This window comes from Borostomias antarcticus, assembly GCF_949987555.1.
Source record: "Borostomias antarcticus genome assembly, chromosome: 12".
Lineage (NCBI taxonomy): Eukaryota > Metazoa > Chordata > Actinopteri > Stomiiformes > Stomiidae > Borostomias > Borostomias antarcticus.
Window position 1 is genome coordinate 711,394 of NC_140245.1, and position 14,887 is coordinate 726,280.

Here is a 14,887-nt window from a genome sequence, read left to right on the forward strand (position 1 = left end):
ACTTTAAGTTAATCACTCTATAGGACCTTTGGTTTCTGTAGGGCCTGTGGTTATCTCTGGACAGAGTTCCAGTTGAAACAGCGTGAGTCCAGGTGTACGCTGCCATTCCCACCACAGACCCCATAGATCTCACCTGTTGTTATCTTCAATGAAGTCCACTAGTTCTTCTTCTGTGAAGGGTTTCCCAGGGATCTCTATCGGTTCCTCCATGAAAGGCTCGTAGAAGTCCACCTCGTTGATCTTCATGTCCAAGGTCTTGGCAAGCTAGAACAGAGAAGGTCGGATCCAGATGGAAGTTTATCATGAGAATGAAGGATAAGCACACTGTGAATCACCACTTTGAGATTGACAAAACAAGGAAAAGTGTTTTATAAATAAAATGATTTATTGTTTTATTATTAATTAGAAGTTCATGTTATTGGACTGTATTCAGACTGACAGGCATGCATGGTCCAAAAAGTTAATGGGTAACACTTTACAATAAGAGTACATTAATAAGCATTAGTTAATGCATTATTAAGCATTAAGTAACAGTTAACTAATGTCTCTATTAACCATTTACTAATGTTATTTATGTTAACTAAGGTTAACTCACCTAACCCTAACCCTAACCTTAACTAAGGTATTAATTAACATTAGTAACCTAACCTAACCCTAAATAAGCATTAGTTAACAGTTAATTAATGTTTTTGTGACCCTTATTGTAAAGTGTGACCAGTTCATGTTCACCTTGGGGTTGAACGTTGCGAAGAACTTGACATGCGGGTGGAACTCCTCAGCAGCATCAGCAAACGCCAGAAAATCTGAAAAGTTAAAGGAATCCGCTAAACTGTTTTGAAGAGCTTGAGGAGTATTGTCTGTTGTTGTTTTAATCTGTCTGTTATTGTTTCATGTCGTGTTTCTGTAAAGCACATTGCGTTGCAATTTGCAGGAAATGTGCTATATAAATAAAGTATTGATTGATTGATTGATTGAGCTCACTGAAATTACTTAAAAAAATGTTGTCCCTACTACCTATGACACTTTAAAAACTGAAAATGTTTAAAAAAAAAAAAAGAAAGAAAAAAAAGCATGGCTATGTCTCTTGAAAAACAGGACATGACATTCTCACGTTTAGACTTGTGATTCTGAAAGTAGCCCATTAGTTTCATCTCTTCCTCAAGGTTGAAGAAGCCATTCAACTCCCGCTTCAATGATCTCCACTGGATCCTCGAGGACCTAGAGAGAGAAGAGACAGAAACAAAACATACAGACACAGCTTTGACCTCAGACTTATATTTTTGCTACTCTTGCACTTTGCCTTCAGCACTAGATGATGCTCTTAGTCACTTGTTCTAGAAGGGAGATGCACTTGTGAGTTCTGGTGAGTACTAGCACACTGACCGCCTACTGTATATTAAATGCAATTATTGTAAGTCGCTTTGGATAAAAGTATCTACTAAATGACCGTAATGTAATGTAGAGACACTGCCATGATGACATGATGACATCATCACGCACTCACGCACATCGTAGATGAACTCCACCAGCGTGTCGGCGGCGAGCTCCCCTTCGTATTCTATCACCTCGTCCCCCCTGAAGATGAAGATGCTGTCCACCTCGTCGAGCCCTGCGGAGACGTGAGAGGCCCTGCTGAGACATGTCCCTCAGATCCACTAGAGGTCACACTTGGGCTCTGAGCCCATGGCCTGTCTCGGTACTGCAGATACCTCCCAGTGGTGAACTCTGCCTTCCTCTCACTTCACACCTTCAACCATCTACAATAGTGTGACAGAACGAGAACAGTGTGACCGTGCACAGATAATTCCCTCAGGATGTCCACTCTGTTAGTTGCAGCTACAGTATCTAATGTCTTAATCAGTGTGGAGTTTACACATGAGTTGGTAAATTTAGACAGGCTTTAGGTGGTACTGTAGGTAGCCCAGTGGTTAGAGCAGCTGATCGGTAGTTGAAAGGTTGCTGGTTCAAGACCGGGCCCGGCTGCTAAACAATCACAGTCTACGGTTCCTAACCAACTAGCACAAAACCGCTGGATGAAAGCATCTGCTAAATGACCAAATTACTCCCAGCATCCGACAGGCCTGGTGTATTTCTCATCTGCAAGATTCTGACATACGATTTCCAAGATAGTGTCATTTTATCAGACCTGACACTGTGAAACAGCAATTCTAATCAGATCTATTTAGGGTAAGTGTGCATTTACCTAGTTTCTTAGCAACAACTCTGTCCTTTTTCTCATCAACAACGCCGAATCCGATGTCCTCATCTTTAAGGTCAGCAAGGACTTGGGCAGCAAGCTGTGGAAAAAAAGAATCAAAAGTCACATTATTGGAGACGTTGCTTCCTTAGTCTTGTGCAAGGATGTCCTCAGAATTCAATCGTTGTGACCAACTGAGGACTTGAAACTGCTGTATAAAACCAGCTACACAGACCATAATTTCACTGATCATTCCAGTATTGAGCTAGCTGCTGTTTTTATGCAGGCTCTCACTGGCCTACAATGGAAGTCAATGGGGCACCCGTAAATGTGTTGGAAAAATTACGATAGTATGTATCGCAATCCAAATATCTTTGGGTGTTTGGCATGACTTGTTAGTCCTTGCAGACTTGCATTTTAATAACGGAAAGTGCTACAACATTTCCCATATTTGCATTGCATGATCATATTTGTGAACATTCTGTAAGTGCAGTCATATTTCTCAGTAGATTCAGCACCATAAAAGCACGGTACTTCGAGCGCTGCTTATGCACTTTCTAAATCTGTGTGAAACCTAACCCTTATGACTGACAGCTGCTTCAACCAATAATGGGGCCACATCCAAGACCAGCCAGGATCTTAAGTGGGCGGGATAACAGTTTTGGGTGTATTAGGGTTTCAGGTGCCACCCTGCTTTCATGGATATCTCCTTGCACTTCATCAACGAGGTGCTCACACACACACACACACACACACACACACACACATACACACACACACACACACACACACACACACACACACACACACACACACACACACACACACACACACACAAAGAGACATGCTGATGTAATACAGGTTGTTTGGAATAATATATTCATCATTTTGACCTTAGGACAATGATGTGATCCTGAAGTGGCCTTCCCAAAATGTCTGGATGGGTTCCTGTTGCATGGGTGGCAGCAGGAAGAACACCTTGGTGGTCTAGCATGGTCCTGGGGAGGTCCATCCTACACTGGTGATCTGACCGGGAAACTGGGAGTCTATCCTGCTGGTCTAGCATGGTACTGGATAGGTCTCTCCTACTGGTCTAGCATGGTACTGGGGTGGTCTATCCTGCTGGTCTAGCATGGTCCTGGGGAGGTCTATCTTGGTAGTCTGACCATGGTACTGGATAGGTCTATCCTACTGGTCTAGCATGGTCCTGGGGAGGTCTATCCTGCTGGTCTAGCATGGTACTGGATAGGTCCATCCTATTTGTATTGGAATGTTTAGGACATAGTTAAAACCAGGTTCAGGATCTGACTGTTTTATGCTGTGTTGTTGTCTGTGAACATATTATTATGCCTTTGAGCGTTTTGTCTGTGTGCCCTGGTGTGTGGAGTGAAAGGGTGAGGTACCTGTTCCCGGCCAGCGTGTATCACCTGAGTACACAGAGAGCCCTCCAAACCAGAACTGTCATTCTGCCTAAGATGTTTTAGTCATTTTCAGCCCAGAGCATTAGCCCCATGCTCCGTTCGTCTGAGGTAGTGATATAAACATCCGCCAGCTGCTTGAACGAGAGAGGTTGGCTAAACTTACCAAGCGTTCTCCAATAAAGTAACCACAGAAGCTACGGTAAGCCAAAAACAACTTCAGGTCGAACTATGGCAACATGTAAGGATTACATTTCCAGGTAACCCTGTTTTTAAAGGTGCAATATGCGGTTTGGCTCAGGAGCACTTTTTGTTATTTGTGCAATTCTCATTACATCCCGACAGCACATCTATAAATAAAGTTCTCTGACACTACAATGAAATCAGTTCGTAATCTGTGGAAGTTTCAGGACTGCAATAAGGTCGTCCAATCATTTTGAGTTGCCAACTTGAAATGATTGGATGGCTCACCTGTCTGTCAAGCTCCCTACCTGCCTAGCGAGTGTCATTTGTTTTCCCCCAGTTTGTAGGAGGGGCTTAGGAGGGAGGCCTGAAGGAAGGGGTATTTTGTCAGTTGCATTTTTCAAAATGTTTCCCAAAAAAAATCTTGAATTTAACAAGAAATCACATACTGCACCGTTAATATTTTGGAACCAATATTAAAAGCTTAAAGTAAGTTAAATGGTTTTGGTTGCTCTGCATCCCTACGGCTGAAGCTGAGCTTAAAGCCCCAGTATTGATGGTGCTGTATCTAGACGGTGTGAGTTGGTTTATAAAGAGCCACAGTATTGATGGTGCTGTATCTAGACGGTGTGAGTTGGTTTATAAAGAGCCCCAGTATTGATGGTGCTGTATCTAGACGGTGTGAGTTGGTTTATAAAGAGCCACAGTATTGATGGTGCTGTATCTAGACGGTGTGAGTTGGTTTATAAAGAGCCCCAGTATTGATGGTGCTGTATCTAGACGGTGTGAGTTGGTTTATAAAGAGCCACAGTATTGATGGTGCTGTATCTAGACGGTGTGAGTTGGTTTATAAAGAGCCACAGTATTGATGGTGCTGTATCTAGACGGTGTGAGTTCGTTTATAAAGAGCCACAGTATTGATGGTGCTGTATCTAGACGGTGTGAGTTGGTTTATAAAGAGCCACAGTGCGCATCGGGGAGCGTAAACAGCCCCAACAGCAATACTGGATAAATATAGCCACGCCCACGACGCGGCTATTTTGGCGAGGTGGTGCCGCTAACGCTCGGGTCTCAGGGAACCGCTGACGAGTACAGTACTGTGTCCGTCAGTCAGGCTACTCAGCCCGCCAGGCAGTATCAGGGGCCAGGACCTCCTGTAGCCCCGCCCCCCCACGCAGTCCCGGCTACTACTGTGGGTGTGTGATCAGGCAAGATACGATTGGCTAAACTCTGAATTCTGAACCAAACACACGCACGCACGCACGCACACACACACACATGCACGCACACACACACGAGCACACACACACACACACTTGTAAGAGGATGTGGTATCTTTGTCAAAAACACAGATACTCTCTCTCCCTCTCTCTCTCTCTCTCTCTCTCCCTCTCTCTCTCTCCCTCTCTCTCTCTCTCCCTCTCTCTCTGTCACACAGTAGAGCAGTCTTTTTCTTAAAATAGGAAAGAAATGAGGTCCTTCTGGTCGTTATTTATAGGGTGTGTGTGCTATTTTGGACATTTAGCCCTATTTGTGGTCTGTCTACCATGAACCTGAAACACAAGCCTGATTTATACAGGGATCCCACTACATTACCGGACTGAAGACACCTCCATTTTCTGGCTGTGTTTGTTTATACTGAACCAAAGAGACGGCATAATGTGTGATTTTATATAGCATCATAATGTGTGATTTTATATAGCATCATAATGTGTAATTTTATATAGCATTATAATGTGTGATTTAATATAACATCATAATGGGTGATTTTAAATAGCATCATAATGTGTGATTGTATATAGCATCATAATGGGTGATTTTATATAGCATCATAATGTGTGATTTTATATAGCATCATAATGGGTGATTTTATATAGCATCATAATGTGTGATTTTATATAGCATCATAATGTGTGATTTTATATAGCATCATAATGTGTAATTGTATATAGCATCATAATGTGTGATTTAATATAACATCATAATGGGTGATTTTATATAGCATCATAATGTGTGATTGTATATAGCATCATAATGGGTGATTTTATATAGCATCATAATGGGTGATTTTATATAGCATCATAATGGGTGATTTTATATAGCATCATAATGGGTGATTTTATATAGCATCATAATGGGTGATTGTATATAGCATCATAATGTGTGAGTTTATATAGCATCATAATATGTGATTTTCTATAACATGTCATAATGTGTGATTGTATATAGCATCATAATGTGTGAGTTTATATAGCATCATAATATGTGATTTTCTATAACATGTCATAATGTGTGATTTTATATAGCATCATAATGTGTGGTTTTATATAGCATCATAATGTGTGATTTTATATGTGATTTTATACAGCATAATAATGTGTGATTTTATATAGCATTATAATGTGTGATTTTATATAACATGTCATAACGTGTGATTTTATACAGCATAATAATGTGTGATTTTATATAGCATTATAATGTGTGATTTTATATAACATGTCATAACGTGTGATTTTATACAGCATAATAATGTGTGATTTTCTATAGCATTATAATGTGTGATTTTATTTAACGTCATAACATCTGATTTTATACAGCATAATAATGTGTGATTTTATATAGCATTATAATGTGTGATTTTATATAACATGTCATAACGTGTGATTTTATACAGCATAATAATGTGATTTTATATAGCATTATAATGTGTGATTTTATATAACATTTCATAACGTGTGATTTTATACAGCATAATAATGTGTGATTTTATATAGCATTATAATGTGTGATTTTATATAACATGTCATAACGTGTGATTTTATACAGCATAATAATGTGTGATTTTATATAGCATTATAATGTGTGATTTTATATAACATGTCATAACGTGTGATTTTATACAACACACTGGCAATCAAGAAACCCAGAGGCGTGACCCAAACACGCAACGTTCACTAGTTGTGACATGTGACTGTAGCTGTAGTCACAGGCTTGGCTGAGCCTGCTAAACCCGATATGTTCTCAGTAAGATGTCTTATTAACCAACTTACTTTAATTTGTTTATACTGTAAGCTGACTTCCTAGTTGTTTGAATGACAAAAATCAGAAGTGTGCTACGCGCAGAGTTCACTGAACAGCGTTAATACTTCCTCTCTCAGAGTTCACTGAACACTGTTAATACTTCCTCTCTCAGAGTTCACTGAACAGCGTTAATACTTCCTCTCTCAGAGTTCACTGAACACTGTTAATACTTCCTCTCTCAGAGTTCACTGAACACTGTTAATACTTCCTCTCTCAGTTCACTGAACACTGTTAATACTTCCTCTCAGAGTTCACTGAACACTGTTAATACTTCCTCTCTCAGAGTTCACTGAACAGCGTTAATACTTCCTCTCAGAGTTCACTGAACACTGTTAATACTTCCTGTCCCAGAGTTCACTGAACACTGTTAATACTTCCTCTCTCAGAGTTCACTGAACACTGTTAATACTTCCTCTCCCAGAGTTCACTGAACACTGTTAATACTTCCTCTCTCAGAGTTCACTGACCAGCATTAATACTTCCTCTCTCAGAGTTCACTGAACACTGTTAATACTTCCTCTCAGAGTTCACTGAACACTGTTAATACTTCCTCTCTCAGAGTTCACTGAACACTGTTAATACTTCCTCTCTCAGAGTTCACTGAACAGCGTTAATACTTCCTCTCTCAGAGTTCACTGAACACTGTTAATACTTCCTCTCTCAGAGTTCACTGAACACTGTTAATACTTCCTCTCTCAGTTCACTGAACACTGTTAATACTTCCTCTCAGAGTTCACTGAACACTGTTAATACTTCCTCTCTCAGAGTTCACTGAACAGCGTTAATACTTCCTCTCAGAGTTCACTGAACACTGTTAATACTTCCTGTCCCAGAGTTCACTGAACACTGTTAATACTTCCTCTCTCAGAGTTCACTGAACACTGTTAATACTTCCTCTCCCAGAGTTCACTGAACACTGTTAATACTTCCTCTCTCAGAGTTCACTGACCAGCATTAATACTTCCTCTCTCAGAGTTCACTGAACACTGTTAATACTTCCTCTCAGAGTTCACTGAACACTGTTAATACTTCCTCTCTCAGAGTTCACTGAACACTGTTAATACTTCCTCTCTCAGAGTTCACTGAACACTGTTAATACTTCCTCTCAGAGTTCACTGAACACTGTTAATACTTCCTCTCTCAGAGTTCACTGAACACTGTTAATACTTCCTCTCTCAGAGTTCACTGAACACTGTTAATACTTCCTCTCTCAGAGTTCACTGAACACTGTTAATACTTCCTCTCAGAGTTCACTGAACACTGTTAATACTTCCTCTCTCAGAGTTCACTGACCAGTGTTAATACTTCCTCTCAGAGTTCACTGAACACTGTTAATACTTCCTCTCCCAGAGTTCACTGAACACTGTTAATACTTCCTCTCAGAGTTCACTGAACACTGTTAATACTTCCTCTCTCAGAGTTCACTGACCAGTGTTAACACTTCCTCTCAGAGTTCACTGAACACTGTTAATACTTCCTCTCTCAGAGTTCACTGAACACTGTTAATACTTCCTCTCTCAGAGTTCACTGAACACTGTTAATACTTCCTCTCTCAGAGTTCACTGAACACTGTTAATACTTCCTCTCTTAGAGTTCACTGAACACTGTTAATACTTCCTCTCTCAGAGTTCACTGACCACTGTTAATACTTCCTCTCTCAGAGTTCACTGACCAGCGTTAATACTTCCTCTCTCAGAGTTCACTGAACACTGTTAATACTTCCTCTCTCAGTTCACTGAACACTGTTAATACTTCCTCTCTCAGAGTTCACTGAACACTGTTAATACTTCCTCTCTCAGAGTTCACTGAACACTGTTAATACTTCCTCTCTCAGAGTTCACTGAACACTGTTAATACTTCCTCTCAGAGTTCACTGAACACTGTTAATACTTCCTCTCTCAGAGTTCACTGAACAGCGTTAATACTTCCTCTCAGAGTTCACTGAACACTGTTAATACTTCCTCTCAGAGTTCACTGAACACTGTTAATACTTCCTCTCTCAGAGTTCACTGAACACTGTTAATACTTCCTCTCCCAGAGTTCACTGAACACTGTTAATACTTCCTCTCTCAGAGTTCACTGACCAGCATTAATACTTCCTCTCTCAGAGTTCACTGAACACTGTTAATACTTCCTCTCTCAGAGTTCACTGAACACTGTTAATACTTCCTCTCTCAGAGTTCACTGAACACTGTTAATACTTCCTCTCAGAGTTCACTGAACACTGTTAATACTTCCTCTCTCAGAGTTCACTGAACACTGTTAATACTTCCTCTCTCAGAGTTCACTGAACACTGTTAATACTTCCTCTCTCAGAGTTCACTGAACACTGTTAATACTTCCTCTCAGAGTTCACTGAACACTGTTAATACTTCCTCTCTCAGAGTTCACTGAACACTGTTAATACTTCCTCTCTCAGAGTTCACTGAACACTGTTAATACTTCCTCTCTCAGAGTTCACTGAACACTGTTAATACTTCCTCTCAGAGTTCACTGAACACTGTTAATACTTCCTCTCTCAGAGTTCACTGAACAGTGTTAATACTTCCTCTCTTAGAGTTCACTGAACACTGTTAATACTTCCTCTCTCAGAGTTCACTGAACACTGTTAATACTTCCTCTCTCAGAGTTCACTGAACACTGTTAATACTTCCTCTCTCAGAGTTCACTGAACAGTGTTAATACTTCCTCTCTCAGAGTTCACTGAACACTGTTAATACTTCCTCTCAGAGTTCACTGAACACTGTTAATACTTCCTCTCAGAGTTCACTGAACACTGTTAATACTTCCTCTCTCAGAGTTCACTGAACACTGTTAATACTTCCTCTCCCAGAGTTCACTGAACACTGTTAATACTTCCTCTCTCAGAGTTCACTGAACACTGTTAATACTTCCTCTCTCAGAGTTCACTGAACAGCGTTAATACTTCCTGTCGCAGAGCGGGCGATGTAGGCAGCGAAAACCTGAGGCTTGTTTACATTTTGAGAAAAGAGCCCGTCTCTCGTTACTCTCAGCTCTCTTCTCATCGGCAAATCATCAAAGCGCCACACCTCCGGGCCACACCTCCATGCCACACCTCCGGGCCACACCTCCAGGCCACACCTCCAGGCCACACCTCCAGGCCACACCTCCGGGCCACACCTCCACGCCACACCTCCACACCACACGCCGGCTGTCCCATCTATACAGACAGCTATTCGGCAATATTGCCGAATATAGTGCTTTTTATACAGAATGACGTGGTGTGATAAACGCGCAAAATCCCCGCCATGAAACTGCTGTATAAAACCAGCTACACAGACCATAATTTCACTGATCATTCCAGTATTGATCTAGCTGCAGTTTTTATGCAGGCTCTTACTGGCCTACAATGGAAGTCAATGGGGCACCCGTAAATGTGTTGGAAAAACTACGATAGTATGTATCGCAATCCGAATATTTTTGGGTGTTTGGCATGACTTGTTAGTCCTCTGTGGGATCAGTGAAAACAAGCGCCAGGGGAATGCTTATGTCCAAGTCATGCCAAACATGTAAAAACATTCAGATTGCGATACATTTCACAGGAGAGCATACTGAGACTGGTTAGATTACACCCTGTGCTTCCTGTCTCGGAAAAGCATATTTATCATAGGTTTTCCAACGCATTTACGGGTTCCCCATTGACTTCCATTGTAGGCCAGTGAGAGCCTGCAGAAAAACAGCAGCTAGATCAATACTGGAACCATCAGTGAAATGATGGTCTCTGTGTTTCAGGTTCCCGTTAGACAGACCACAAATAGAGCTAAATGTCCAAAACAGCACACTACCCCTTTAATATTTCTTTGTTGATTTGATTATTCCAGGCAAGAGAAAGGCACAGTACTCCTTAAGAGGCCCCTGTCCCAGAATAGACCCCAGGAGTCCAGGGCTCAGCAAAGCACTCTGGGAATAGTAGTGTCTCGTGGCAGAGAGAGGCTTAGCTCATTGGCCATTCAGAAACGAAGTAAGCCCTCATCCATCAGCAACCTTACCAGCTCCTGACTGCTTCAAAACTGTCATGATCGTTTTATAATCCAGCAGTCATCCACAGATCCTCATTTCACGCCATTCTGCGGGTTCCTCTGCAGAACGAGGTAACCTAAGAACGTCCAAACAGGGATCCTGATTTCACCGGAGAACCGCTGGTATCTCCATCAAAGGGCAAGAGAGAGCAGAGCTGGTTGTGGTTGATATAGTCCACTTGAAATAGAGATTGTTTACGTCTGAAAGAAACGCTGCTGTACGCGGGCCTAAAAGCAACCATAGAATAACTTACAGTTCACAGGAAGTTGTCAGGGTGTACGTTGCAGGTCAGCTATATACTGAGGCACAGTAGGGTGCATCGTGGAGTCATCTTGGTCCAGTTTATGATCGACTAGTGTGTGACAACACAGCACAGACCACAAGCGGGTTTATGGTGTAACACTATGACTCAGACAAGAGCCAGTCAGGATGTGATGACAGACAGGCTCTGGACTGGGGTTCAGCCTGGACTCAATGATAGTAGTTGCAGAAAGAAGCAGCTACTCAGCACAACAGCACCTTATATTTATAATAGTTTATATCGAATATCTACATTCTGTAAATAAACATGTGCATATGTATATCTATAATAGATTCTATACATAATATACATATCTATATAGTACATATACTCATCTATTTAACTCAACTGCACAATTTCTGTCAGCACATCCAATTCATTCTATGTATATATTTTATATTTGGTTTATAAATCATATTTTTTGGTACTTACTTTCTTATTTATTTATTTATTTATTTATTTATTTATTTAACCTTGCTTATTGTGCGTATTGTAGGAGCTAGTGGAAACACATTTCACTGCTCACTGGTATGATGCAGCATGGGACAAGTAAAACTTGAACTTTGAACTTTGAGAAGAACGCTGACCAGACTGAACACACCAGTATCACTTCCAACGCAACAAGGAAACCGGTTGCCTTGGGAAGATCACGGAATGGAACATATTTTTGTGAGAAGAATTGAAAGTGAGATTGAGAAGAAGGAACAAAGATGACTAAGTTCAGTAAACTCATTTGAAATGTGTCTAAGAACAAAAATGTGAACAAATTAATTTTGAAATGGATGTCAGAGCGCCCAAAAATTAAGTCAGATGAACATATGTTTCTAAGTTAACAGGGCATCATATTTTACTGGTGTATATTTATATATATATATATATGAATCAATGATTGAGCTGAGACTACAGACTACAGTTGCTGTACCTAGTGTAAATAATGCTATTTATTATCAATCTATTCCTTTGTGCTACTGTGCCTATTTATTGTGTGTATTGTTGTGCGTATTGTTGTTGTTGTGTGTATTGCTACAACAAAGGAATTCCTCCTCAAGGATAGAGGTTAGGGTTAACCCAAGCTAACTGATGATGTAACCCTCTAGTCCTGGACTGGGTTGACCTCTGAACTTTGGCCCCTGGTGTGCGGGGTGAGGAAGGTGTGGAAGGTTTTCTGGCCGGTAGAGCAGCTATAAATCTGCGAGCGTCTTGGAGCAGTTAGGCGTGTGATTAATGATCCTTGGGGTTGAAGTCGTACCAGGTCACATAACTACATGACCTGGTTCACAGAGCAGGAATTCAGAGCCGCATGTGATCATTGTGTCCAATGAAGTCCAATGCTGCCAATAATATGCTGACAAGCTTCAGTAGTGTCTGTTTTTTTGCTTCCCTCTGGAATATGTAGGGGTGGGACCTATGCCCACCCTCCCATTGCTCTCTATAAAGCGCATTGTGTTGCCTCTGTGTATGAAATCCGCTATACAAATAAAGTTTGATTTGATTTGGATTAAGCAGATATAGCAATGTGACAGTAGGCTAAACATACTGTAAAGCAGTGTTCTTTACTACACACACATGGCACGCACACACGCACACACACACACACACACACACACACACACACACACATGGCGCACACACACACACACACACACGACATATCAACATGTGTCGCATTTTTTAAAGTTTGCTCCATACACCCTGTTCTTACAGGTAAAGGGGAATTCTGGACGGCAATACTTATACTAGAAGCAGGGCTATGTGCTGATCCTGTGGCGATGATTTTCCAGTGAACTAGCTAATGAGAGAGCACTCGACGCTGCCTCCTGTGTGTGCGGTAGCAGTGACCCAGGCCGGTGGTGTTGGAGAGGGCCGTCTGTCCTGTCTGTCTGAGCTGGTGACAGGACCCTGAGTGCTCATGCCGGTGGGGGGTGCAGCCTGTGGGCACGGCGCTGACTGCTTACACATTTCTGGTGTCTAAGTTGTCAGCGTTTCTGGTGCTCCTGCTCTATTTCCTGCCCGATACCACCTCTTACAAATATGCCCCCCATACACCCCCCCCTCTCTCTCTCTCTCTCTCACTTCAAACCTTGAGTCTAGCTTACTAAAGTACGTTCTAGTACAAAGTAGTATTCTTAATAACAACTCTCTCAAGCAGCCCAAGTCAGTCCAAAGCATCTGTAGCCGTGCAAAGGTATTTCAGAAGCATACTAGAACTAGAAGCATACTAGAACTAGAAGCATACTAGAACTAGAAGCATACTAGAACTAGAAGTCATTCTGCCCATGAACAGTGTATAAGAACCCACTCTCTCTGAGAACACTTCTCCCTCAGCGGGTCCAGATTCCTGGCCTCCTAAAATCCCCTTTCTCACGACCGTCTCCCATGACATCCCTCTGTGTTTGAACCTAAAGATAATTCTTAGTGTCCTTAACCCAGCTCACCCTGGACATGGACTGATATAGGCCTCAGGGCCCCCCTGCTGTGTGCTATTGTAACACTACATGTCCCACAACCCCCCGGTCCCTGCACTCTCTCTGGGGAAACATTTAGGATGTGAACCCATACCATACTGGCTCCGTACTCTGTACGTGGTCCATACCTCCCAGCCCAGACACCGGTTTGTCCTCCGCCCCCCTCCCTCTGTCCCTCCCTGCCCTCCCAAACCTCCGCCGATGACCGACCCACCTCGAGGGCCAGCTCCTCCATCTCAAACCGTCTCCGCGCGGCGCGGTCGTCCCCCGGGTGCTCGTGGTAGTACACCACCATCACGTCGTACGTCTTCAGCACCGTCTTGTAGTTGGCAGTGCTGAGGTGGTGGACGCGGTCCCGGCCGTCGTACCCCGGGAACTCCAGGCCCATCAGACCCGACACCGGCCCCGCGCAGAACAGCAGGACCGCCCCAAGCAACCAGCTCCACTTCATGGCTCCTTGACTTCAGGTGGACTGAAAAAAAATAGTGTAATGATGGTTTCAATTCTATTTAATATAAAAAAAATAATAATGAAATAGTTTTCAATATGAATGAGGGAGGACTTCAGTTCCGCTTCAACCAGGAGAGAGAGACGGAATCCAGAGCCCCACTTAAAACAAACCCCACATGGGCAACTGAAGCCAGGGCAGGGGGGTGGGCTCGACTCTGGGCCAAGGTGTGTGTGTGTGTGTGTGTGTGTGTGTGTGTGTGTAAGTGAGTTTCAATGTGTGTGTGTGTGTAAGTCAGTTTCAATGTGTGTGTGTGTGTGTGTGTGTGGGGGGGAGTAAGTGAATGTGAGCGTCAGTGTTTGTGTGCGGGTAAGTGAGTGGGTGAGTGTGTGTGCGGGTAAGTGAGTGTGTGTGTGTGTGTGTGCGGGTAAGTGAGTGTGTGTGTGTGTGTGTGCGGGTAAGTGAGTGTGTGTGTGTCACTTGTTTGAAGAGGATGGGGTAGAGAGGAGGTTGAGTGAATGGCTGTTGGGCTGACCAGACTCAGGGTCAGATTCTACCTGGACATGTACTGAACGTGTGTGTGTCTGTGTGTGTGTGGAGTGTCTGTGTGTGTGTGTGTTGGGTGGGCAGAGTGAGGAAATCAGAAACAATTATCTACCCCTTCTCCCCATCTCACGACGTGCACAGTTGGACATTTGAGGACAGAAAGACCAACATCGCCCCACTAAGATGTGTCTTTCCCCCGAACTGCCT

The 14,887-nt window shown here is 42.5% G+C and overlaps 1 protein-coding gene across 1 annotated transcript in view; it reads right to left on the reverse strand.

Moving 5' to 3' along the window:
• casq1a (calsequestrin 1a) overlaps window positions 1-14,137 on the reverse strand; it is a gene marked incomplete at both ends in the record, with an annotated part of 16,736 nt that extends 2,599 nt beyond the window's left edge. The window contains 7 exon segments of the mRNA XM_084447152.1: window positions 134-264; window positions 730-803; window positions 1,112-1,191; window positions 1,193-1,218; window positions 1,509-1,609; window positions 2,204-2,297; window positions 13,901-14,137. Of these exon segments, the coding sequence (XP_084303278.1) occupies window positions 134-264; window positions 730-803; window positions 1,112-1,191; window positions 1,193-1,218; window positions 1,509-1,609; window positions 2,204-2,297; window positions 13,901-14,137 (743 nt within the window).
• Window positions 14,138-14,887: the final 750 nt, after the last annotated feature.